Below are 20,162 nucleotides of genomic sequence, written 5' to 3' on the forward strand. Positions count from 1 at the left end.
TAACCCTAACCCTAACCCTAACCCTAACCCTAACCCTAACCCTAACCCTAACCCTAACCCTAACCCTAACCCTAACCCTAACCCTAACCCTAACCCTAACCCTAACCCTAACCCTAACCCGACGCAGAAGAGGAGGGGGATGGGAAGCTGGCGCTGGACGAGCGGGTGGGCTCGTCTTCTCCAGTCAGGGCGGGGAATGGAGCTGTTTACTTAGACTTTCCATAGTTAAGAATTACAATGCCTACAGAGACCTGGCCCAACTATGTTGGCCAGGGATTGTCGAGGATTTCCAGCATAAACAACCATCAAAGTACAGAAGAGCAGTACAGAGGACGGAGACGTGAGACATAGAGGTATGCGGCTATAGAAAGTGTTTGCCGGTTCTCGCCTAGCTGACATTGTCTTGTATGAATGCAGACGGGATGATTCAGTGGGAATCCGTGTGAACCGTCTCAGGAACGACTGAAGCCTCAATACCAGCAGCACGGACAGTGACGACGCTTGATGTTGGAGATACCTCAGCGGGAGACCGCATGGCGGAAGGGATTGGACGACGGGAGGGAGGAGACTGCGCGTTGACCGTGTTGCGGCGAGCGCCCGGAATGAACCTACGCCAGGAACCAGAGTTCGTGGGGCCAGGAAGCTCAGCAGCGACGGTGGGCCTGTTCCCAGCAGGGAGTAGATCGACCTGAGAATGTACAGCGGTCGAGATACCGGAGGGAAGAGTATCATAATGCGCCAAGGTTGATTCGGTGTTAGATGTCGGAGTTGGACTGGCAGAGCGCAAAGGAACACGATAGTAGGGTTGTATGCCTAAGAGAGCATCAGCTCTGCTGCACGGTGAGCATGACTGATAACGCACGACCGGTCAAAACCTTAGATATAGGAAGGTTGTTCTCCTGACGTGCCATGTGAAACGCATCATGAACCTGCGTTACATGGAGATAGACCGTCTCCAGCCTCTCCAACTTGTCGATGATCTCCTCTTGAGAGCGGCCGCGCTTGTGCTTTGAATGAATGTACTGGCTGACAGCGTTGACGATGGGTAGAAGTTTTTCCGAATGAGCGATAACAGAATGGACGTCGAGGTGATTGTTGAAGGCGACCTCTGGGCCTAACAGAAGCCTTTTGACGGACACCATGATTGATGGGGTGGTTGGGAGCTGTACACGAGAAGGGAAAGGGCAAGAGTGCAATAATACAAGTTAGTTGGCCGCCTCTCCTGGAAATGCGAGATACAAGGTCGCCTGTGAATGCAAGGGATAGGCAGGTGGTCGAGCGACCCTTTAATGGACAGCCAGATACCGGGCGTTAGCGTGGTGGCATATGGGGCCACCGAATGGAAGTATATCTGGAACGTGTGAATGCCCCGTCTGACAGTCTTATTCATGCGACATTGTGTAGCTGTCACTCGTCAATTTCCGGTGCTTCTGCTTAAGACGTCAGTCCACATGCACCTTGATGAAATTACGACTCTAGTGCGTAGGTTGTTGTATCATACATTGTGATGACGTTCTCCCCCCTCTAATCCATGGGAAGTCCGCAAATCATACAATCGGTCGCATCAGCGGGATTATCAAAAGTGCAATGAGGGCATGTCTTTGTCCCAGACACGGCACCATGAGTTGCCGTGTCCAGGGGCACATCGAAGTCTTCCGGTATCTCGAACTCGTCGTCCATCCCAATATCCCCGGACGGTGGGGGTGGGCGTGTGGGAACTAGTTCAATCCATCAAACCAGTTCTAACACTGTAGTGGAGCTTACTCACTGGCAGGACTGTGGGTGCCAACGATAGCCATGAGTGTCTGCCACCCGTCACGTTTGGCAATCGCCTCCATCCCATCTGTGGATTCGAGGTTTGGAGCAGTCACTGCATCTGCCATGATCCGCACATCGTCCGCAGACAGAACACCGACCGTTCCTAAGAATGACAGAAGGTGCCAATCGCTCAAATACGTCATCACCTGCTGAGATGTGGCCGGACTTGTTCGGGCATCCCGCGGAGATGTTATCGCACTGGCACCTCGCTTGAAGAGCTCGTCAACAACTTTGGACATATCCTGATCTTCGAGTCCAGGTCTGTTCTCGATCGGGAAATCAGTCGAAATGAATGCCGGGCTGGGGTTTGTTGGGAATCCATGTGTGATCTTATAACACCGTCAGTAGGGAACATGGAAGGATAAGGACGCCACACACGTTCACGAGAAGATACTCAACGGGAAAGGAGGGTTTGGCGGTCTGCTGGACATCTAGACCGTACTCGTTCTTGTAGCGGAAGAACACGTCGGGAATATACCTTGACGCCGACTCTTCCTTGACACGCACAATACCGGGCTCGACGCTTGCTTCAATGATGTCCGCGTCGACCATGGCACAAGCCTGTTCACTTGCTTGATAGCATGACACATCGATATCGCCTTTGGGTGTTCCAGAAAGCACGCACGTAACAAATCGGGAAGAAAAGTGGCCAGATGGTGCAGCACGAGATGGATTTGGATGCGATAGTTGTAATGTGGCTGCAAAACTGGTTTCGAGAGATGATAGCCAGAAGGAATCCTTATGCCTTTTGCAGATCAGCTTAGTTCGATCCGTTTCGTCGGCAGTGAGATCGGTGAAGATAACTCCAACCATCTGCAGCCCTTTACAATCAGCGGCGAGCTGCTTCACTCTGCTTTCGTCCTCCCACGGAAGACCGAGCGTGAGTCCATCCACCTCTCCTTCCTGTGGCGGCTCATGTATAGCTTCAACGACAGCCTTGATACCCATCGGGACTTCTGGATAAGGTTCGTACCGCCCGATGAGGATTCCGAATCGCTGCAGCCCAGTCTTCCTCCATGCGGACAAGAACTTATCGATGAGGGTTGAAGATGAGAACTCCACGTGATCAACCATGCGGAAGGACTGAGGCTGCAGCGTGATTGCAGAGGTTTGACACTTGCTGCAGATACCGCCAGGCCAAGGCGCATGAGTCCCCGAGGGACAAGGCACTTTGACGCGGTAGGAAAGTTTGTCGAGCGGCGGCAAGCCAGCGGGCGCACTCTGTGCAACGCCAACCGTCTTACTCCGCAAGTAAGCCCAATACGAGAGGTGCTTTATGCTATGCTCAGCACGATACTTTGCATCCCAGGGCTGATAACAGTCAACATGACGCTGCGCCAGCGAGTAACTAACTCACTTCTAAAGGCATGCAATAGTCACACATTGCATTCGTTCCGTGCTTGCAAAACTGCGCGTCGCGCTCGCGAGGTATCTTTCCGTCCTTTTGTCTCCAGAAGTCGTCGACTGGGTCCTCTTGAACGTCTTCCCATGTCCTCTTTGCCGGTGCATTGGACGAAGTGGTCTGGGCGGCGACAGAGGGAACTGCAGTCGCTGAACTGTTCGGAACAGAGGGTGCTGCGCTGGTGGTTGCAGCACCCAGGTAGTCATACGAAGCAAAAATCATGTCCCCATGTCTTGTACCATAGTGAGCACCGAATGTGTCATCAACGAGAGAGAACAGCGCACTTCAAGCCCAGCGCCCCTATAGTCCTCCCGACCAAGGTTGACAATAGCGTCTCACCACCCCTAGGCTGATTGGATATCTTGATTGTCACTGAATCAACGTTAGGCACCTCATGAACGATCTATTGTGATATGAGCGTCCAGTGAATGAAAGATATAGGGCGATGCTTACCTTACTGCCCAATTTGGCAGCGTCAGCTTGGGGGTCAAGATCAAGCCTGAAAGTACCGTCTTTGCAGCGAACTCGAACGATCTGTGCATAAATGTGAAATTATGCATACAGAGTCCAAACAAACGACTCTGACCATGATGGTGGTAGACTGGAGAAATGCGACAGGAGGGACGTGGAAGGAGAAGCACGGGCGGCAAGCGCACACAACGCGTCCGGAGGTGAGGGCCAAAATTCCCTCAGCCGACGCGTCATCGAACAAGGTGCCACCACCACTGACTGGCAGCTTCTCCACCTCCCATCATGACTGGACCAGCTACATCTCTTTATCCATATCATGGATCACCTTGATATTCTTTATTTGCTACATTCACATATGCAAATTCTACTGTCACAACTCCAATCAGGCAAGGTACTTGCCAAACCACCTGATGGTCGCGTTCGCAGACGCCTCCTTATTTTCCTTCTCCTTGAGGTTAGAGATATCACCACGGACGGTGAAACCATGAACCGCATCCTGGTATACATTGATTTCAAAGGGAATATCTGCCTTCTGTTCGAGCATCCCTTTCTTCGCTTGCTCAACGCTTTCGTTGGTAAGGAACTGAGTTCGAGCGTTAGTGCGGTCAGGGGCAGCGTTAAGAGATTACGCACGATGTCGTTGGTGCCGACGTTGATCTGAGTCGGTTTGTTGATGCTCACGTAGTCTTCTTGAGTGGTCAAAGATGGATGATTAGCGACGGCAGCGCTAAGATTTGTCAGAACCAGGCCGGAGAGGAGCATACAGTTGGCTTACTCAACGGAGCCCTCACCAGCCAACAAAAGCGAGTACTTGCCGCCCCAGCAGAACCCAACAGCACCGATCTTGCCGGTCAGAGGGTCTGCGCGCAAATACTTGAGGAATTCGTCGATCAGAGGCTTGATCTCCGCCTCGTTATGCTTCGTGACCCATGGGCCGAATGTCGCCGTCGTTTGGGTGTTGTCAGAGGCGACCTGGGCAGCGCTACGGTTATGAGGCTCGCGGGGAGCAATAGTTTGGAGCATGTCGTGCGGGATGTTGTCGCCTACCAGCCATCAGTGTAAGTATTAACCAATCCAGGAGGGTGCGTACCCCTGAAGAAATCCGGGACATAGACATAGAATCCCGCCTTAGCATACTCATCTGCGAGCAGCCTTGCGTTCTAAGGTGTTTGTTTAGATCGCAGGTGGCGAGGGATACAGAAATAGTGCGCACCGGGGTGTTCCAACCGAAGACGTCGGTGATGAACAGGATCGTCTTTGCCTTGCTCCCGCTGTCTGGCTTGGTGATGTAGACGTCGAAACCGGTGATCTTCTCGATGACACCGGTGGGAGTGCCCTCATGGAGATGGCCGGAGACGCAGCAAGGAGAAAGTTCAGCGGGCATTGTCACAGATTTGAGGTGAAGAAGAGTAATGGTGAGAAGGAAGGCAAGTGGGTGTTATATGTATGCCAACGCTGTAACCTTTGAGGTTGCCGGAGATTCACGCGGCCCAACATAATAAACTGAGGGTATCGAACGACGTCACCGGGTAAATGAATAGAGCCTCTGCGGGCCCTTACAAACCTGTACAGCACATCATCGATCGACTCATTTCACCACTGCAACCCCAATATCCTTATGCACAATTCTTAACCCTGCTTGCCAACAAAGGGCTCACGATCAATCGTTGTGAGTACGTGGTAGGTGCAACCCAATTGTCAGTCACTAATCAAACCTTTTGGTCCATTGTAGTCATGTTCAAGTCTACCATACCTACCCCTCGAGCTCAAAGCTTCAAGGGGTAGTCCAAAGTTGCTTGCCTCAAAACGTACTCGGTTTGGAGCTGTGACATGATCGTATCCTTATCGCCATGATTTGGATCGGGTGGATGCTGGGATCCATCCTATATCACGTGGGGACTGCCCTTGTCTTGGTTACGTTTTGGACCAGTACAAGTGCCCAGTGTGACATGGAACGGCTCTTGGGCGCTCCTGCCTCGTGATCCGTCTCTGATTGGCCACCTTGGCCATTCCTGGCAGCTGACATCGGTCACCTTACTAAGCAAATCCAAGGTCCCTGTCCTCCTTCAATGCGGATGGTGCCCCCCGCACCCTGAGGTCGACCCCAACTTTCCTGCTCCTCCCGGCTCCCCTCTCCGTCGCTCAAGGCAGGAGGATATTAAAGGCGCTCTCGAGATGAATTCAGTTCATCATCTCCGCTCCGTGTCTTCTACGTAACAATGGCTTCCCCAGCACACATGCCCGCCACATTTGGCGGCATACCGACAATGACCGTCGATGTGCCCGTCTGCTCAGTCTTGATTGCATGCTATGCGTCCTTAGCTGCCACGCACCTGACTATCTACATCCGCAACCGAAGAAGAAAACGCTACTTCCGACCGAGCGTGCTTTTGTTCGCTTTCTGCATGGCTCGAATCGTTACTCTGTCTCTGCGGATTGCATGGGCATGCCATCCCACCAACCCAAAGCTTGCTCTCGCATCGGGAATATTCCTCGCGGCTGGTGTCCTTCTCGTCGTACGTACGCCTCAATGTAGTTGAGATTGCTGTTCTCACAAAATTACCCTGTAGTGGATTATCAACCGCATCTTCGCAACAAGGGCACTGAGTGAATACCACCCTTGGGTATACCGCCAGCCGTTCAAGTTTTTCATAACACAGCTTCCCTACATAATTGTCTTGTGTTTCCTTCCCATGAGTGAGTCCACAACGGTCTTTTGCGCTTCGGGACCGCGCGCTAATCTTGCATATTAGTGATTACCGTCGTCGTCTTACAATCGCAGAACCCTAGTCCCAGTACTATGCGGGCAGACAACATCATTCTGAAGGTCGCACTCGCGTATTTCGTGGCGTTCACCTTTTCGCCCTTTGTTGTGTTCTTCTGGATATACATCGTTCCGCCCCACAGAACCAAGGAAGAGGTGTACGAGTTGCAGCGACGGTTTGGCACAGGAAAGACCACCAAAAAAATGGCAGTAATTGCTCTCGCTACCGCGCTACTTGTGACCGAATTGGTAAGTGTGGTATATCAACGCTCTGGGAAATGTAGTCTCATCTGTTGAAAGTGTTTCCGAGTCGCTACCAGCCTGCAAACTTTCCCCGTGACAGACGCCCCTGGGTGAGTGATCACGTTTCCCCCAATTCTCCCAACTGATCGCCATTCTAGATATTATGGCAAACCAACGTTCTATATCGTCATTTACGGCTTCGAAATCTTGGTCCTCACTCTGTATGCTGCTGCAAGGGTAGACAAGCTGTTTTATTCATACGGACCGCATGAAACCCTTCCCGAGGAGAACGAGACGATGGCGGAGATGTCATGAGGTTCATCTAGCCAATCGGTCGTATCTTACGACTCGTGATACGCGTTTACCCTTTTCACGTAACGTTCAAATTACGTCATATATCATTGTTAATCCGACTATCCCAAACCGTCACCGTCGTCCTTCTCAAGGAGCAGTGCAAGAGAAGTCGAGCTGTGAAAGTATCAGTCCCTCAAACCAGAAGTCTAGAGCATCACAACGTACAGCACCAGTGTTTGTGATGTTCGCACAAAGATAGACTGGGGATCCGAACTTGGCCGGCGGGACGAGATGAGTTCCAGTGGCTGTGAAGTCCGTACAAGGCCTGCCATCCGTTGAGGCAGTGTATTCACATATCCTGGGCCACACTTACTCGGAGCATTCAAGTGTAACCACAGTCGCGTTTTCCGCACCACTGGACATACCCGTCACGTTGATGTAGTGCACATCTGAAATCGTGAGCTTGGATGGGTAAGCCTCGCAAGTTGCCGCCGGTGTCGAGTAACATTGGCTTAAGAGCATAAGATAACTGCAACCGCATCCCATCCAGGATCTGACTAACTTAGTAGTGATAGGAAAGTCGGTGTTGTTCACATAGAAGTTAGAATAGGTGATGTCTAAGAAATAGTCAGATAAAGCGCAAAACGCCAAGGCACAGGAATACTCTTGACATAACCAGTGCCACCCCCTGCCATGCTGTTTGGGCTGGGATTTCCCCCGAAAACTTTAATACGAGCTCCGTTCTGTGCGTTTAACATGGTGATATTGTTTACAAGGACATTTGCAACAATATCGGTTTCCTGGGGCGTGTCAGCAGCGGTTGCCTAATGCTCAAGAAAAGGGGACTTACACCAGCGTACTGTCCCAAAGAGCCGACCGAAATACCATGACTGCCGTTGCAGACCATGTTGTATACCCATGCATTGGTAGTATTTGGTTTGAAAGAGACGCAGTCATCACCGCTGTCGAGTTTGAGCAAGAGCCGAATTCCGAACAAACGTATGCAGCTAACTTATTGATCTCACAGTCATGAATAGTGATATGATCACTATGCTCAAATCAGCACGACATACACGAACGGAGAATCGCCGGCTCACGAGCGATAGATGTCCCATCCGTCAGTATTGGAGGCGAAGTTCTTAGAGTATGAATGGCTCGACATGGTGATCCATGCTAACGGGGCTGAGTTACCAAAGGAAAAGATTAGGTTTCAAATGGGCTCACAGTATTCCACATACTGAGACTGGTAGACGAAATTATTCTAGATACGCGTTATGAGACGTAAAACCGAAATGAAGCAGGCAAAACTTACCCAGAATGGCGAATTGAGGTACGTGATATTCGTGATGAGCACATTCTTGGAATTGAATACAGTCAAAGGAACTGGGCGAGCGAAAGTTGTGGAAGATCCACCCGCTACTCCGGTTGAACCACCGGTAGTAAGCCCGTCATACCAGACTTGGCCATTGCCGTCGATTGTTCCTCCGCCATACTGGGGAAAACGGAGCATAAGCGACGAAGAAATGATCAGTAATAGCGTTGTCCAAGAGTAATGTTGTTCCCTCCCAGAAGCCAGGCAGTAGTCCTTTGCGAAATCAGCCGGGACCTTCGAGACACGTTTACTATTACATTACTCACGCGTTCTGGTAGGTGAGGAAAATGGAGTTCGGGCTCCAGTACGCGATGTCCGGAGTATCCTGGACTGGAGAGCTGCGTCAACGGCATACACATCCAAACGAAATGACGACTCACGAACACCGCTCAACTCGATGTGGACATTGTTCAGCCCCGTCGTGTTTAACACCGTGTTGACACTGTAGTACTGGTCCAGAACGATCTTGCCGTTCTGACCACACTGGTTGAAAGCAGACAGGATACTGGGACCGTCATCTCCGCCTTTCCCAACAGGGACAACATGGCACATCCTGTGAACCTTCACGACAGAAGCGGACACTGCAAGGGACAGCAAATTGAGAAGAAGAGGCAGGAGTAACAAGACCATTGTGTCTCTTTCGGAGTCGACCAAAAGGGCACGATGTGCCTGAGCAGTGCATGTTGCTACTTCTTATACCTTTGTACTCGAGAATCTGGTCCTTGCTTCTTGTGGACCGATCATTCATGGTAGACTCACCGAAGACAATACCCCAAAGATACCCCAGTCCTGCATCCCGTGTCCGTGTGCGAATCCGAACAGTCCTGGCCAATGAGAAAAAGAGGTGATGGAGGAAGCTGCTTCGAAGCATCGGTCCGGGCGGACCGTCAGATGATATGAAAACCGGTTGTGCATCATTCCACGTAAACACTGCCAGCATGTGAGGTATTCGTAAAGGAAGGTAAACGGACATGCCAATTGGGGACATCATAATTAGCTTCATCAACGGGATCTTTTACAGCCTCGGTGCAATGCGGCAACATTACACCGACCGATTCATCTTGATCTCCGAAAGTCTACTCCAGCTCCTCCCACCCCTCGGGCATGCCAAAGTAATGGCGGATGATATTGGCTTCCTGGCCTTGACTTTGCAGATATTGAACCACCGCCAAAGCGCTCTCTGAGGGCACTATCACACAACCTCTCCAGTCCGCTACAATGTGATGGACTCACCTGTCCACCTCTCAGCCGCTTCTTTGGCAAGGATCGCCCCACGTTTCTTCTGCTCAAACAGTGCTGCATCACATTCCATGAGATCCGCTTTTTCTCTTGCAAGCTTCTCTTTCTCGTTGCGGAGCTGATGCAGCTGAGTCAATGCTTTAGTCCGTTCGTCCTGAGGCTGGCGTCAATACTGTCAAAACGGCGAGTTTGACAAAGGGACGCACACTAGGCTGACGTTTATGGCGCGCTTCCTCCATCTGCTGCAATATGTCTTTCCTGCGTTCTTCCAACTTCTGGATGTCTTTCTTCACGTCTTCAAGCCTGGCTGCTACCTGAGCATTCGGTTAAGTTCCGTCGTTAGCTAGCGCATATATACGTGGTCATTTCCCTCACGGACCGTGGCACCAGTTTGGGAGGGGAATGACCAGTAGACTACGCAGGAAATCAGGCGATGAAGATGGAATAATGTGCTATAATGGGACGTCTCACAGTTCCCAGAGCCGATCTTGTCTGTCTGTACGCGGTCGTCGTCAACGAGATCCTGCAGGACCTCCTTGACAGATTGTGACACTGCTCCGAGTCAGCTTGGCGCTCCTGCGAAAAAAAAGATTGTTCTCGCCTATTCCCTTCATCTTTGGTCCCAGCTTCAGACGTGATCTGTGAGCAGACAACAGGCAATCATGGGGACTGCATATGCGCACCTTCTCCAGTTCTTTCAGCTGGATATATGCGCTCGTAAGTCAGCCAAACCCCATCTTGCGTGAAGGACAGTACATCCTACCTGGTAGAAGTCCTTCTGATCAACGTAGCATGAAGTTCAGATGAGTTTGAGCCCAGGACACTTGGAAGCCGTACCGTCTCATGAAATATCTCCAGTAGCTTTGAGCGCTTGTCGTCAGCTGAAAGACCGCGGGCCTAGGAAGTTCTGTGGGCTTAGGAGCCGAGTTGTTTGTTAAAATGTACCATGATGTGTTGATAGGCTGCAAATACTTGGCGGCGGGTGTTAAGGAAGAAGTAGAGAGAGAGAGGACCAAGGCGCGCGTGGACGTTTGGTGAGTCAACGAAGAGCACGTTTCACGCGTCACGGGATTCCGGCCAATTCAGCACCGGGCTCGGACAAAACTCTATGCAACGTGCGTACTTAGTCTCAAATTAAAATACTATCGTTCAGATGCAACATCCTTACAAAGAAGAAGTCATAAATGCGGTATAAGATGTGTAGAAGCCGTGTATGGCGAAAGAGATACCAATGGAGGGACACCTATATATGCTATGCTTGAGGTCGGGGGGATCGGCCAATACGGAGGAACTTCGCAAGCTTCTTCCCAAGGCCTTCAGTTGCCGTGCGCGAATCCGATTCCTCGTCGCTCTCCACCTCCTCCTGCTCGACGCCACCCGCCCAAAGACCAGAATCTGAGCGAGCACGGCTACGTTGGGCCGCCTCCGCGATGTCGCCCAGGTGACGTTCCGAGAACCTGTGAACTGATTAGATGGGGCGATGCATATACGCTGATAACATACTTGCGAGGAAGCTCCCCCTTGGGTCCGAAAGGCGAGAATGCTTTGCCATCCTTCTGAGCGATACCTTGATACGCTCTCTTGCGCGTCTCGATAACTTCAGCAGAGACACATGAGAATGATGCTGCTTGGTGCGGATCGCGTCTTTTCATCGCGGGATCATTACGCAAGTCGGCGATTTCGAACAGAGCTCTCTTCAGATGATCCCTTTCTTTATTGGTGAAGCTCCGGACCTGAAACTTGGGCAAAGTACAGTAGAAACTCATCATCTCCTTGATAAGGATGGCGGCAAATTGTGGGATGAAGTGGAATTGGTCCGGTGCTTCCTCGACAATAACAAGCTTTGCACCACCGGCGGCGTTAACAAGACCAGATCGAAGGAGTTCAGCCTCCTCTGGGGACGAAACGAGAGTGGAATCGCCCTGTGGAATGGTCAGCTTTGAGGCGTCATGCTCATGGAAGAAGGACGAACGTTCAAAATCAGAACAGGCTGGTTTATAAGCTCAAGAAATTCTGGGCCCAGGCGTTGCCACTAATATTCCAATGTCAGAACTGCCGTGGCCCGTGCTTGGAAAGAATCACCAGTAAAAACGGAATGGCCCAATCGTAGAATCGTGCTCCGTTGGCAGGATAATATTGCGTTTCCCAGTATCGGACAACGTCATCAACCCTAGATTCGGAAAGGTACTGAAAACACGGGTTGAGCACACTATAGTTGATGCTGACGTGATTCACATACTTCGCCATAAGCCAGAGGATAATAGTCGTTGATGCACTCCTCCATTGTCTCGATATTTGTTGCATGCAAATATGTGTCCAATAGTTCTTTCCATGATTCCTGGATCCATTCAGGGCTGTATCACAGGGAATGTGAGTATATTGACGCGTCACGGGGGATAAGAATACGAACGGGTCGGGGCTAGATGCTGCCGCGAAGACGAGGCTCTTGACCTTCTCCGGCCACATCATACCCATACGCTTCGCTGCCGGGATGGAAGAACCGCTCACTGCGAATACATGGAACTCTTTGATGCCAAGCGCATCCATCGCCTTGATAAAGTCCACAGCATCGGTCCACGAGTCTCTGGTGAGCATAGGTATGTTTTTCGTCTGACCAACACTTCGTGGATCCAAGGCGATGAGAGTGAATATCTTGGAAAGGGGCGATTTGAATATTTCTACCATGTCGCCACTGTCTATCATCGTGCCTGGTAATAGGAGAAGGATTTGCCGATCCTTGACGAGGGTGGTGGGTGTGACCGCACCACCAAATTCACCACCCGGTAAGTTCGTGCGATAGAACATCCGTACATTTTCGTGGGGAAGGTCGACAAAAGGCATCTTGAGAGGGAAGAGTGGGTGCAAGAGAGAAGGGGAGGAAGACGAAATTTCGTGCTTGGCCTCGCATGTTATTTGTCTTGCTGGCCTTCTGGTAGCTGTCAAGTTTTCCCAGCCATGATGCGTGCGTACGGCGGGAAAATAGAGGGGCGTGCGTCGCTGTGCTGAATCGGTGACATCACAGGTGATCAGAAACCTGGCAGGGTCAGTCCAGGTGCGATCTCGCCGTATCAGCAGACTGGCTCGTTATGCGAGACTAGTCGGGTGGCTTGTCTCACCGGAATGGCTCGACATGCCTGCGCTGTCGTACCAGAGGTCGTCGGTTCCCGAAGCATTGCGGACCGTGTGCGCAAGGAACGTAAGACGGTCCCTAGTAATTCAGTCATGCTGCATCGTTGGTGACCAGTCGACATGCAATAGGTCAGCGTCAGATGCTGGGGACCCGCAAGATATGGCCATTACGGCAGGACAAGTGAATTGGTATCCCTGATCCGGCTTCTGCGGCTTCTCACAACGTACAGCCGCGCCCGGGTATTTCCCGCATTCTCAACAATCCAGAATTCTTTGCTCTTGTTTCCTGCAAGTTTAAATTTGTACGACAGAGAAAAATTGTATGAGGCTTACTAGTGTCGGGTGTTGTTTTGGCGGAGGCTGGAGGTGGTCAAGCCATGTTTAAGATCCCCTGGACTCCACCAGCAGCACACTGTCTCTCGATTCGCCCCCGTCACGGGACCAACAGGTCTGGCCTACATGCAAACCGCCCATTGAGACCCTTAACTACAGTGACGTCTATATCGTATTCTTCGCAGAAAAATACAGACGCTAGAACAAGGAAGCAACAAAGATAGGCGTGGGAAATCGTAATGACAGCTAATTTATTTCCTAGTTTTAGAGTACAACAGAGGGCAGAAACATGGGTCGTATCTATAAGGAGTGTATAGGGGTATGACTCTGATGACGCTGGAGGGTATTCAAGTCCGGTTTCCACTGGGTATTCTTGCCTTCGCTTTGGCCCTTCCAAGCCCAATACCGGGAAGCGGCTCTTTCACACTTCCGACTCCGAGCTCTTGCTCGTCATCGCGGTCGTAGCTGCCGTAGCTGCCGTAGCCCAGTGGCGTCTGAGATCGTGTAGCGGCTTGTTGACTTGCAGGGCGACGCACGTTGCCGACTGCAGAACTAGAGGGTCGGCCGATACGGCTGGCTGAGCTGGAAATGGAACTTGGACTGGGAATGGAGGATATGTCCATCATTCCCATGCTGCGTTCCAGACCCTTTGGAATTGAAGGTGCTGCCGGAACACTAGAGATGCTGACTGGCCGAGATGCGCTTGCCTTGGAACTCGTTCGGGACGGGCCGGATGCGGTGGAGATAGCGCGGCGTACAGATTGAGAGCGACCGATAGTTGCTTTAATGCCACCTAGAGACGCCTTGGGATCGAACGAGGCATCGGCCTGTTCCGCATTCGGTTTGGGTATAAACGAAGGGGTAGGTGGTCGCAAAGGGAATCTTTGTGTCTCAGACGCCCGAATAGTGGCTGTCGAATCACCGAGTTGGCTTGCGGGTCGCGACGACGTTCGCCAAGGTGCGCTCGATTGTGACGAAGGCCGTGGCCGCTCAACATCCTCGGGTATCCTCGAAATATACGATGTGGGCGGACTCTTAACGTCAATCGATCGACGGCGATCAAACGATCCTCGACCATATTCTGTGGACGATCGTGACGCGCTTGATAAAGGCCGAGTAGGAGCAGGAGGCGGCGGTGCAATTTTCACAAACGAGGAAGACGAATCGGCGGCGCTACTGGTGTCAGAGAGAACGACCCAGCCAGGGCTACCCTCTACCTCTGGGACAACAGGCTCCTTCTTGCGAGAAAATGCGTTGGATACTGCGCGGCGTGCATTTAACCGATTCTCCAGCAATTTGACACGGGCGCGCATCTCTCCCATCATCTGGGTAGCCGCAGACCGAGTACGTGGCAAAACGGTACCTGCTGAGGCTGTCGATTCTGCGAGCATGGACTTGCGCGGAGCTGGGATACGAGATGGTGAATTGGACATGGGCGAACTGCGCAACATCTTCGCATTCGCCAGTGGAGGATAGGGCTTGGGGGGTGGTGTTGGCGCAGGAGATGAAGCAGTGCTTGATACAGCCGGCGATTGAGGCATAGCAGACATCCTCTTCTGCTGGACGGTGAGGTCATCCAAGTGCAAAAGAGACTCCTCCTTCTCGCCCTGCAGGGAGGGTGAGGTAGCGGGCGAGGGTCCGAGAGATGACTGTGTTTCGAGTTGCCTGCGCAGTTCTTCCTCCCGGTCTTTGAGGACGGCCACTTCAAGATTGACATCTGTCTGGAGTGTGAGGGCAGCTTCGCATTAATTGATGATTGGGACGTGCCTCGCAGTTCATCCCTCAACCTCTGCAGCTCCTCTTCCTGTGCCGCTTTCGACATCAACTCGTGCTCCAGAATGATCTTCTCCTCTGTGACCCGGTTGAATTTCTCCTCCATCTCCGTCAAGCTACTCTTTGCATATCGTTCATTCCGTTCAAGGTCGTCGTTTCCCATTTCCAATTCGCGGACTTGGGTCTTGTATTCAGTCGTCATCTTGCGCAGCGAGTCCAGTTCGCGCTGCAAGGAGTTCGTGGTTGTATTAAAAGTAGCTTGAAGTTTCATAAATTTGTTCTATAGGGCTTCAGTTAGCAGAGGAACATTCTTAACAACATCTTGCAGGGTTACCTTCCAGTCGTCCCGCTCGATTTCGATCTTGCCTGTTCGCACTTTCAGATCCGTCACAGCCTTCTCCTTCTCCTTCAACTCCTTCTCCATCTCCTGTTCAATCTCTTGACTAGTCAGACGAAAATCAGCCAGTTCCTCCATAGTTTCTTCCAGTAAGTTGTGTTTGTCAATGTACATGTTGCGCCATTCGTCGGCGGGATGGGCCGAGACAGGGTCGAATCTGCATATACCGTCAGTTCTTTGCCATACATGCGCACAAAACCTAGATACACGCACTCCGGGACATCGTCGTCTCCCCCACCCATTGTTGCGGTCGATTTCGAGTCTTGACAAGTTGTGTCCTGGATGCGAGGAGAAGTTAGTGAGTCGCCGTTGAACCGTTGATTTGGCGCGAATGCCTGACGACGCGACCCTTACGTAGACGCTGCGGCACGTGATTGTTATGTACCGCCATCATCACTTTGTTGCCAACGTCGACGCGGCTCATTGTTCAACACGCTACTTTGAATGATTCTAAGGTCACTAAATCTCCTACTTCACATCTAATCATGCAACAACCTCGACCAGGCACGCTCGTACTGATCAGCCGGCTTGACGGCTACCCCAAGGGTTTGGGCGGCGTACAAAGGCCAGTCGACGTGCCTCAGAAGCTCTCTTGCCAGAATAATAGTATCGGCCTTCCCATCCTTTAGGTACCCTTCCGCTTGCTGTGGGTCCGTAATCAGGCCAACTGTACCGATGAGCAGGCTTGGAATTGCCTGCTTGATGTGCTCCGCAAATGGCACCTGGTATCCGGGCCCAATCGTGATTTTTTGAGCGTTCCAGTTGCCGCCAGAGCTGACGTCGATCAAGTCTACGCCAACCTTCTGCAGCTCTCCAGCCAGCACTGTACTCTGCTCAATACCCCATTGCTTCCATTCGTCGGTCGCTTCGTCCTTTTCCGGACCCTCGGCCCAGTCGACGGCGCTCAGACGCCAGAAAAGCGGCTTCTCCTCGCCCCAGACAGAGCGTATTCTCTTTGCGACTTCGACGGCAAGACGTATGCGATTCTCGAGCGAGCCGCCGTACTCGTCGGTACGCTTGTTGGAGAGGGGTGACACAAAGGAGGAGATCAGATACCCGTGGGCGCCGTGGACCTCGATGAAGTCAACTGGTATTATCAGACGAGCACCAAACAGGGTAAAGAGTCACGTACAGCCAACCTTCTTGCAACGCTCGGTCGCGGCAGCGAACGCGTTCACCACATTCTCGATGCCTTCCTTCGTCAATGGCTTCGGCTTGGGATAAACATCATTGAACGGGATGTCGGACGGTCCAACAACTATAACGCTGTCAGTAATCGTTCGTCCTGCTCCTCATGCGCGTGCCGTAGTCCGGCCAGCCATTCTCCTCCACGCCAGCAACATCGTTCCTAGGCACACTCTTGTCTGCGTTCCGTCTATTCTGAACCCAAGGCGCATAGGTGCTCGCTTTTCTTCCGGCATGGGCGAGCTGAACACCAATCAGCCCTCCCTGTGCGTGGACAAAGTCGACGATGCGCTTCAGAGGTGCGATCTGGCTATCCTGCCAGAGACCGGCGTCCTCGGGTGAGATGCGTCCCTCCGGCACGACACCAGTAGCTTCCACGATGATGGCTCCAGCTCCGCGGGTAGCAAAGCCCTGCTCGCTCGTTAGACACGTAACAGTCAGAGTAGCAGAGCCGGGACATACACCAAGATGGACCAGATGCCAGTCTGTTGCATGCCCGTTGTCACTGGAGTACTGACACATGGGCGAAACCCATATGCGGTTCTTGAACTCGACTGAACGGATCTTCAGGGGTTGGAACAGAACCGGGAGAGTAGCGTTTCTCGAATATACGGACTTTGATGCTGTTAGTTTTTGATTATTAAGGTAAGCCAGCCTGCGCACCGAGGGATATGCAGCTCCTATGAGTGGTTCATTCGACGGATAGTACTGCGTCGCACCAATGACAGCGTCGTTTTTAAATAGCTTACGGACAGTAGCGTCACCCATGTCTATAGCGTTGTGTAACAGTCTAGTATGCGGTTCAAATGATATAGAGGGAAAGAGTGAAGGACGGATGTGTATTTCGCCAGCAACGATGCCTTTTGAAGGTGTCGAACTTTGTAAGCTCAAGGTGGCTTAACCATCATCGTCCATTGCATCATCTCTTGGCACCGTTGGATTTCCCCAGCTGGAATGACAATCCGAGCTATCGTGTGAGTGTCGTTATCGCGGTGACATGGCCCGAACGGTTAAGGGTACAACCCGGTGCCGTCACCCAGACGGAACGCGGGCGGCCCGTTTCTGGCCAGCCAATCAGACATCACGCCTTAATTGCAAATCTAACAATCTCTTGGTTGAGTAATATTTCCACAGCGGACGGTTTCCCATAATTCAGCACATAAACGATCATATTCCAACGATACAAGGACAAACAATGGTACGAAAGACGGCCCCAGGGTGTGGACACATCCCTTTACTCGGTATAGAAGACAAGGACGCGAACCTCAATGCTCTGCCTAGGCAGGACATCCTTCCCAATCGCATTCGGGTTCTGGAATGCCGAATGCGGTGTAAGCAGCGCGCGACCTTCCTTCACCTCAGACTCGTAGCACTTCAGGAGAAGGACATCATCTGGCTGCTGGTCGGAGATGTAGTACCACTTCTGGTGGCCGCCGAAGCGAACGGAGAGGGTTTCGCCCCGTCGATTGGGATAGATGAGGTCCGTCGGTCTGCGAAGTACCATGAGTGTGGGTTTTACTACATCTCTAGCGCACTCACTGGAGATCAGTCTCGCTGTTGATCGACCGATAATCGGCGACGGTGAGCGGGTAGTCTTGGACCTGTGCAAAAGGTCAACACCAACCCAATGTGAGAGAGGAACTCATATTCTCACCGGCCCACGAATCGGACGCCAGACATTGACGATCTGCGCGCGTCCCTTACTAAGTCTCTCAGCGTCCTCCCCCAGGTGGAGCAAAACACGTTCGGCACCCGCTTTGGGAGACTGGTCGACATGTGCGCGAGTGACGGGACCACGACGAGACGGATCACGTCCGAATTCGACCTTCTCTCCAGGCTCAGGGCCGCGGCGCACGGTGTGGTCGAAGATGAAAGTCCGGCGGGCGCCGAGAGTCTTCTTCAAGAACCTTGGATGGATCAACAAGTTATCTGGAAACGGAGGGAGGCAGCTCACGAATCAATCTCTGGGTAGTACTCGTTCTTAATTTTCTCCTCATCGAAGAAGTCGTCGCCTTTGAGACCACTCTGATCCTTCACCCATTGGAAACCACTCGTGTCGGTCTTGAAGCCTGCGAGCTCACTCTCGGACAGGGAGCGCAGATCAGTGATCAGCACGTCGTGGTCCTCCACAACCACGTTCGTGTCCCCAGAGGTCGAGGTGGTGTAAGGCTTCTCCTTCAGAGTGGGGGAGAGGAAGTGCAACTCGGCGTTAACGAACTGGGACGTGGCGACGGGCATCGTGTCTGCTTTAGGCTAGAAGACGTAGTAAGGTTGAACTTGGATGGGGAAGAGCTGGCGAGTTGTCTTGTTCGACTCTTTATAGGACTCAGTCCGCAATCAGTCAGCTAGAGTATTACAAATCGCAAAGTGGGACGGAGCATGAAAGGTGGACAGCAGTTGTAGAAGGTGAGGTTGATATGGCGTGCTCGACAGCATATAGATTGAGAAGGGCATGCACGGACAGACTCGCTCGGACCAGCTAATACCCTCGGTGGTATGCACTTGTCCCATCAAGTAATATCGTTCGGTCATAACCCGAGAAAGACACTGGATGCTTGCAAAGCTTCGGTGGTGAGGGCGCACCGCCCCGTGACTTGCCGTCATCTTCGTGTAACATCGCGCGATCGGCAACTGTCCAGCATTCACGTCACGCCAGAATTACTTGCGGAACAGGAGTATCAAATGACAGACAAAGCACACAGGGAGAATTATTGTAGTCAAAACAGAAAAGTTAAGATAATAGCAATGTTCGGCTGACTGGTTGTCGGACAGAGACCGGCGGATCTATATAAATGACTCAGGCGCGTCTCCGTAGTCTAGGCCCTCACGTGACCCAATACATTTTGAGGTCATGTGTGTCCCACTCATGTACACGACCTTTTTGAACAACATGAACATCTACAGTTTGTCAACATTTACACTGAAATAAGATCGTAATGCCGACATATAAAGGAGGTTGTTATTGTGGACAGATCAGGTATGAGTTCTCGCTGAACTCACTGGACGAGGCACGCACGAGCATTTGTCATTGCAAGAATTGCAGAGTACATATGCCGCCTATCTTACTCACATATCAGAAGTTTAACAATCTCTTCAAGAAGTTTACGGGAGGAGAATCAGGAATTACGACTAAGATCCCCAAAGAGGCGTTCACGCTTACTAAAGGAACACCAACACCGCATATCATGGACAATGGGAGTGGAACGAATATTCACCGGGAATTCTGCGGCACTTGCGGAGGACCCATTCTTGAGTATGGGGTGAGTGTACCGACAGGTCTAGAAGTGCGATGCTCTGAAGCAGCTTTGAAGGAGCCAGTAGCCGAAAAGCACCGCTACGTTTTCTGGGGTACTCTTGACGAGCCAGAAGCGCTGTCGCCAAAGGGCGAGTTCTTCTGTAAGAACCGAGCAGGCTGGATGCCCGAGGTTCCGAGTATATGTTTCATATGTCACAGTCCGTCCGATGTTGCTCAATATGCTTTTCAGACGTGTTTCATATGCGGGAGATCAAAGAGTGACACCAGGAACACAGAGTCCGATCATCATCACAATAACGTGATCGTCATCTTTCTCACTATAAGTAGCATATCCAAAGTCAAGGATGGGCGCGAAACCTCCTCGAGCAGCTCCGGCAGACGTATGCAATGATCATCGGCGGTTCCAGCACAATGCACCCAGAGCTGGTGCACGTAGCCAGTAGAACGGTTATGTCGCGAATCCTCGTAAGCAAAGTGAAAGATGCT

The 20,162-nt window shown here is 51.8% G+C and overlaps 11 protein-coding genes across 11 annotated transcripts; 2 read left to right on the top strand and 9 right to left on the bottom strand.

Moving 5' to 3' along the window:
- Positions 1-229: 229 nt before the first annotated feature.
- Positions 230-1,259, bottom strand: DACRYDRAFT_23365 (uncharacterized protein). The gene is made up of 2 exons (XM_040773215.1): positions 863-1,259; positions 230-813 (listed from the first exon to the last, which is right to left on the bottom strand). Exons 1-2 carry the CDS (start codon positions 1,140-1,142, stop codon positions 428-430), a joined length of 666 nt encoding a protein of 221 aa, XP_040626679.1. The 5' UTR covers positions 1,143-1,259; the 3' UTR covers positions 230-427.
- A 242-nt stretch (positions 1,260-1,501) lies between these two features.
- DACRYDRAFT_68642 (polyubiquitin-tagged protein recognition complex Npl4 component) lies at positions 1,502-3,855 on the bottom strand. Its single transcript, XM_040775879.1, has 7 exons — positions 3,807-3,855; positions 3,674-3,754; positions 3,505-3,623; positions 3,176-3,452; positions 2,197-3,129; positions 1,769-2,147; positions 1,502-1,718 (listed from the first exon to the last, which is right to left on the bottom strand). The coding sequence occupies exons 1-7, from the start codon at positions 3,807-3,809 to the stop codon at positions 1,525-1,527; spliced, it is 1,986 nt and encodes a 661-aa protein (XP_040626680.1). The 5' UTR covers positions 3,810-3,855; the 3' UTR covers positions 1,502-1,524.
- A 164-nt stretch (positions 3,856-4,019) lies between these two features.
- On the bottom strand, positions 4,020-5,177 carry DACRYDRAFT_81334 (dienelactone hydrolase). Its single transcript, XM_040776505.1, has 5 exons — positions 4,905-5,177; positions 4,782-4,851; positions 4,467-4,734; positions 4,325-4,418; positions 4,020-4,274 (listed from the first exon to the last, which is right to left on the bottom strand). Exons 1-5 carry the CDS (start codon positions 5,073-5,075, stop codon positions 4,074-4,076), a joined length of 804 nt encoding a protein of 267 aa, XP_040626681.1. The 5' UTR covers positions 5,076-5,177; the 3' UTR covers positions 4,020-4,073.
- A 751-nt stretch (positions 5,178-5,928) lies between these two features.
- On the top strand, positions 5,929-7,013 carry DACRYDRAFT_54959 (uncharacterized protein; the record flags this gene model as incomplete). The annotated part of the gene is made up of 5 exons (XM_040775294.1): positions 5,929-6,207; positions 6,262-6,388; positions 6,445-6,704; positions 6,756-6,808; positions 6,857-7,013. The coding sequence occupies 5 exons, from the start codon at positions 5,929-5,931 to the stop codon at positions 7,011-7,013; spliced, it is 876 nt and encodes a 291-aa protein (XP_040626682.1).
- Positions 7,014-7,139: 126 nt separating this feature from the next.
- On the bottom strand, positions 7,140-8,994 carry DACRYDRAFT_127566 (uncharacterized protein; the record flags this gene model as incomplete). The annotated part of the gene is made up of 12 exons (XM_040770938.1): positions 7,140-7,166; positions 7,218-7,317; positions 7,366-7,503; positions 7,555-7,609; positions 7,657-7,792; positions 7,843-7,954; positions 8,005-8,040; positions 8,090-8,165; positions 8,217-8,253; positions 8,305-8,554; positions 8,631-8,694; positions 8,745-8,994. The coding sequence occupies 12 exons, from the start codon at positions 8,992-8,994 to the stop codon at positions 7,140-7,142; spliced, it is 1,281 nt and encodes a 426-aa protein (XP_040627051.1).
- Positions 8,995-9,946: 952 nt separating this feature from the next.
- Positions 9,947-10,497, bottom strand: DACRYDRAFT_55114 (Mnd1-domain-containing protein; the record flags this gene model as incomplete). The annotated part of the gene is made up of 5 exons (XM_040775304.1): positions 9,947-10,017; positions 10,075-10,158; positions 10,274-10,304; positions 10,367-10,381; positions 10,441-10,497. Coding segments are annotated over 5 exons (258 nt in total), but the record flags the coding sequence as incomplete, so codon positions are not given.
- A 224-nt stretch (positions 10,498-10,721) lies between these two features.
- DACRYDRAFT_23374 (uncharacterized protein) lies at positions 10,722-12,333 on the bottom strand. Its single transcript, XM_040773216.1, has 6 exons — positions 12,015-12,333; positions 11,843-11,957; positions 11,686-11,790; positions 11,576-11,635; positions 11,107-11,525; positions 10,722-11,060 (listed from the first exon to the last, which is right to left on the bottom strand). Exons 2-6 carry the CDS (start codon positions 11,885-11,887, stop codon positions 10,856-10,858), a joined length of 834 nt encoding a protein of 277 aa, XP_040626684.1. The 5' UTR covers positions 11,888-11,957; positions 12,015-12,333; the 3' UTR covers positions 10,722-10,855.
- A 997-nt stretch (positions 12,334-13,330) lies between these two features.
- DACRYDRAFT_117443 (uncharacterized protein) lies at positions 13,331-15,494 on the bottom strand. The gene is made up of 4 exons (XM_040770383.1): positions 15,449-15,494; positions 15,173-15,392; positions 14,781-15,118; positions 13,331-14,730 (listed from the first exon to the last, which is right to left on the bottom strand). The coding sequence occupies exons 1-4, from the start codon at positions 15,475-15,477 to the stop codon at positions 13,413-13,415; spliced, it is 1,905 nt and encodes a 634-aa protein (XP_040626685.1). The 5' UTR covers positions 15,478-15,494; the 3' UTR covers positions 13,331-13,412.
- Positions 15,495-15,677: 183 nt separating this feature from the next.
- Positions 15,678-17,188, bottom strand: DACRYDRAFT_117444 (NADH:flavin oxidoreductase 1; the record flags this gene model as incomplete). Its single annotated transcript, XM_040770384.1, has 5 exons — positions 15,678-16,322; positions 16,368-16,493; positions 16,540-16,831; positions 16,883-17,035; positions 17,084-17,188. 5 exons carry the CDS (start codon positions 17,186-17,188, stop codon positions 15,715-15,717), a joined length of 1,284 nt encoding a protein of 427 aa, XP_040626686.1. The 3' UTR covers positions 15,678-15,714.
- A 448-nt stretch (positions 17,189-17,636) lies between these two features.
- On the bottom strand, positions 17,637-18,784 carry DACRYDRAFT_23376 (uncharacterized protein). Its single transcript, XM_040773217.1, has 4 exons — positions 18,375-18,784; positions 18,075-18,327; positions 17,960-18,021; positions 17,637-17,910 (listed from the first exon to the last, which is right to left on the bottom strand). Exons 1-4 carry the CDS (start codon positions 18,656-18,658, stop codon positions 17,655-17,657), a joined length of 855 nt encoding a protein of 284 aa, XP_040626687.1. The 5' UTR covers positions 18,659-18,784; the 3' UTR covers positions 17,637-17,654.
- Positions 18,785-19,354: 570 nt separating this feature from the next.
- Positions 19,355-20,150, top strand: DACRYDRAFT_23377 (DUF636 domain protein; the record flags this gene model as incomplete). The annotated part of the gene is made up of 4 exons (XM_040773218.1): positions 19,355-19,464; positions 19,519-19,680; positions 19,732-19,852; positions 19,906-20,150. Coding segments are annotated over 4 exons (425 nt in total), but the record flags the coding sequence as incomplete, so codon positions are not given.
- Positions 20,151-20,162: the final 12 nt, after the last annotated feature.

This window comes from Dacryopinax primogenitus (genome assembly GCF_000292625.1).
Source record: "Dacryopinax primogenitus strain DJM-731 SS1 chromosome Unknown DACRYscaffold_14, whole genome shotgun sequence".
Taxonomy (NCBI): domain Eukaryota; kingdom Fungi; phylum Basidiomycota; class Dacrymycetes; order Dacrymycetales; family Dacrymycetaceae; genus Dacryopinax; species Dacryopinax primogenitus.

Excerpts from the sequence above, each read along its gene's own strand:
- DACRYDRAFT_23365 (XM_040773215.1), bottom strand. The coding sequence starts at position 1,142 with ATGGTGTCCGTCAAAAGGCTTCTGTTAGGCCCAGAGGTCGCCTTCAAC. Across the intron at positions 814-862 it reads ATCTAAGGTTTTGACCGGTC|GCATACAACCCTACTATCGT; the intron begins GTGCGTTATCAG and ends ATGCTCTCTTAG.
- DACRYDRAFT_68642 (XM_040775879.1), bottom strand. Across the intron at positions 2,148-2,196 it reads TTGAGTATCTTCTCGTGAAC|ATCACACATGGATTCCCAAC; the intron begins GTGTGTGGCGTC and ends CGGTGTTATAAG. Across the intron at positions 1,719-1,768 it reads TGGCACCCACAGTCCTGCCA|TTCCCACACGCCCACCCCCA; the intron begins GTGAGTAAGCTC and ends GGATTGAACTAG.
- DACRYDRAFT_81334 (XM_040776505.1), bottom strand. The coding sequence starts at position 5,075 with ATGCCCGCTGAACTTTCTCCTTGCTGCGTCTCCGGCCATCTCCATGAG. Across the intron at positions 4,852-4,904 it reads TCTTCGGTTGGAACACCCCG|AACGCAAGGCTGCTCGCAGA; the intron begins GTGCGCACTATT and ends CAAACACCTTAG. Across the intron at positions 4,275-4,324 it reads ACGTCGGCACCAACGACATC|TTCCTTACCAACGAAAGCGT; the intron begins GTGCGTAATCTC and ends GCTCGAACTCAG.
- DACRYDRAFT_23374 (XM_040773216.1), bottom strand. The coding sequence starts at position 11,887 with ATGGAGGAGTGCATCAACGACTATTATCCTCTGGCTTATGGCGAA. Across the intron at positions 11,791-11,842 it reads ATCCTCTGGCTTATGGCGAA|TACCTTTCCGAATCTAGGGT; the intron begins GTATGTGAATCA and ends CCGTGTTTTCAG. Across the intron at positions 11,526-11,575 it reads AGCCTGTTCTGATTTTGAAC|GGCGATTCCACTCTCGTTTC; the intron begins GTTCGTCCTTCT and ends ACCATTCCACAG.
- DACRYDRAFT_117443 (XM_040770383.1), bottom strand. The coding sequence starts at position 15,477 with ATGGGTGGGGGAGACGACGATGTCCCGGA. Across the intron at positions 15,393-15,448 it reads GGAGACGACGATGTCCCGGA|ATTCGACCCTGTCTCGGCCC; the intron begins GTGCGTGTATCT and ends CGGTATATGCAG. Across the intron at positions 14,731-14,780 it reads CCCTCACACTCCAGACAGAT|GCAACTCGAAACACAGTCAT; the intron begins GTCAATCTTGAA and ends AGAACTGCGCAG.
- DACRYDRAFT_23376 (XM_040773217.1), bottom strand. The coding sequence starts at position 18,658 with ATGCCCGTCGCCACGTCCCAGTTCGTTAACGCCGAGTTGCACTTCCTC. Across the intron at positions 18,328-18,374 it reads TACTACCCAGAGATTGATTC|GTTCTTGAAGAAGACTCTCG; the intron begins GTGAGCTGCCTC and ends GATCCATCCAAG. Across the intron at positions 17,911-17,959 it reads AACAGCGAGACTGATCTCCA|ACCGACGGACCTCATCTATC; the intron begins GTGAGTGCGCTA and ends GGTACTTCGCAG.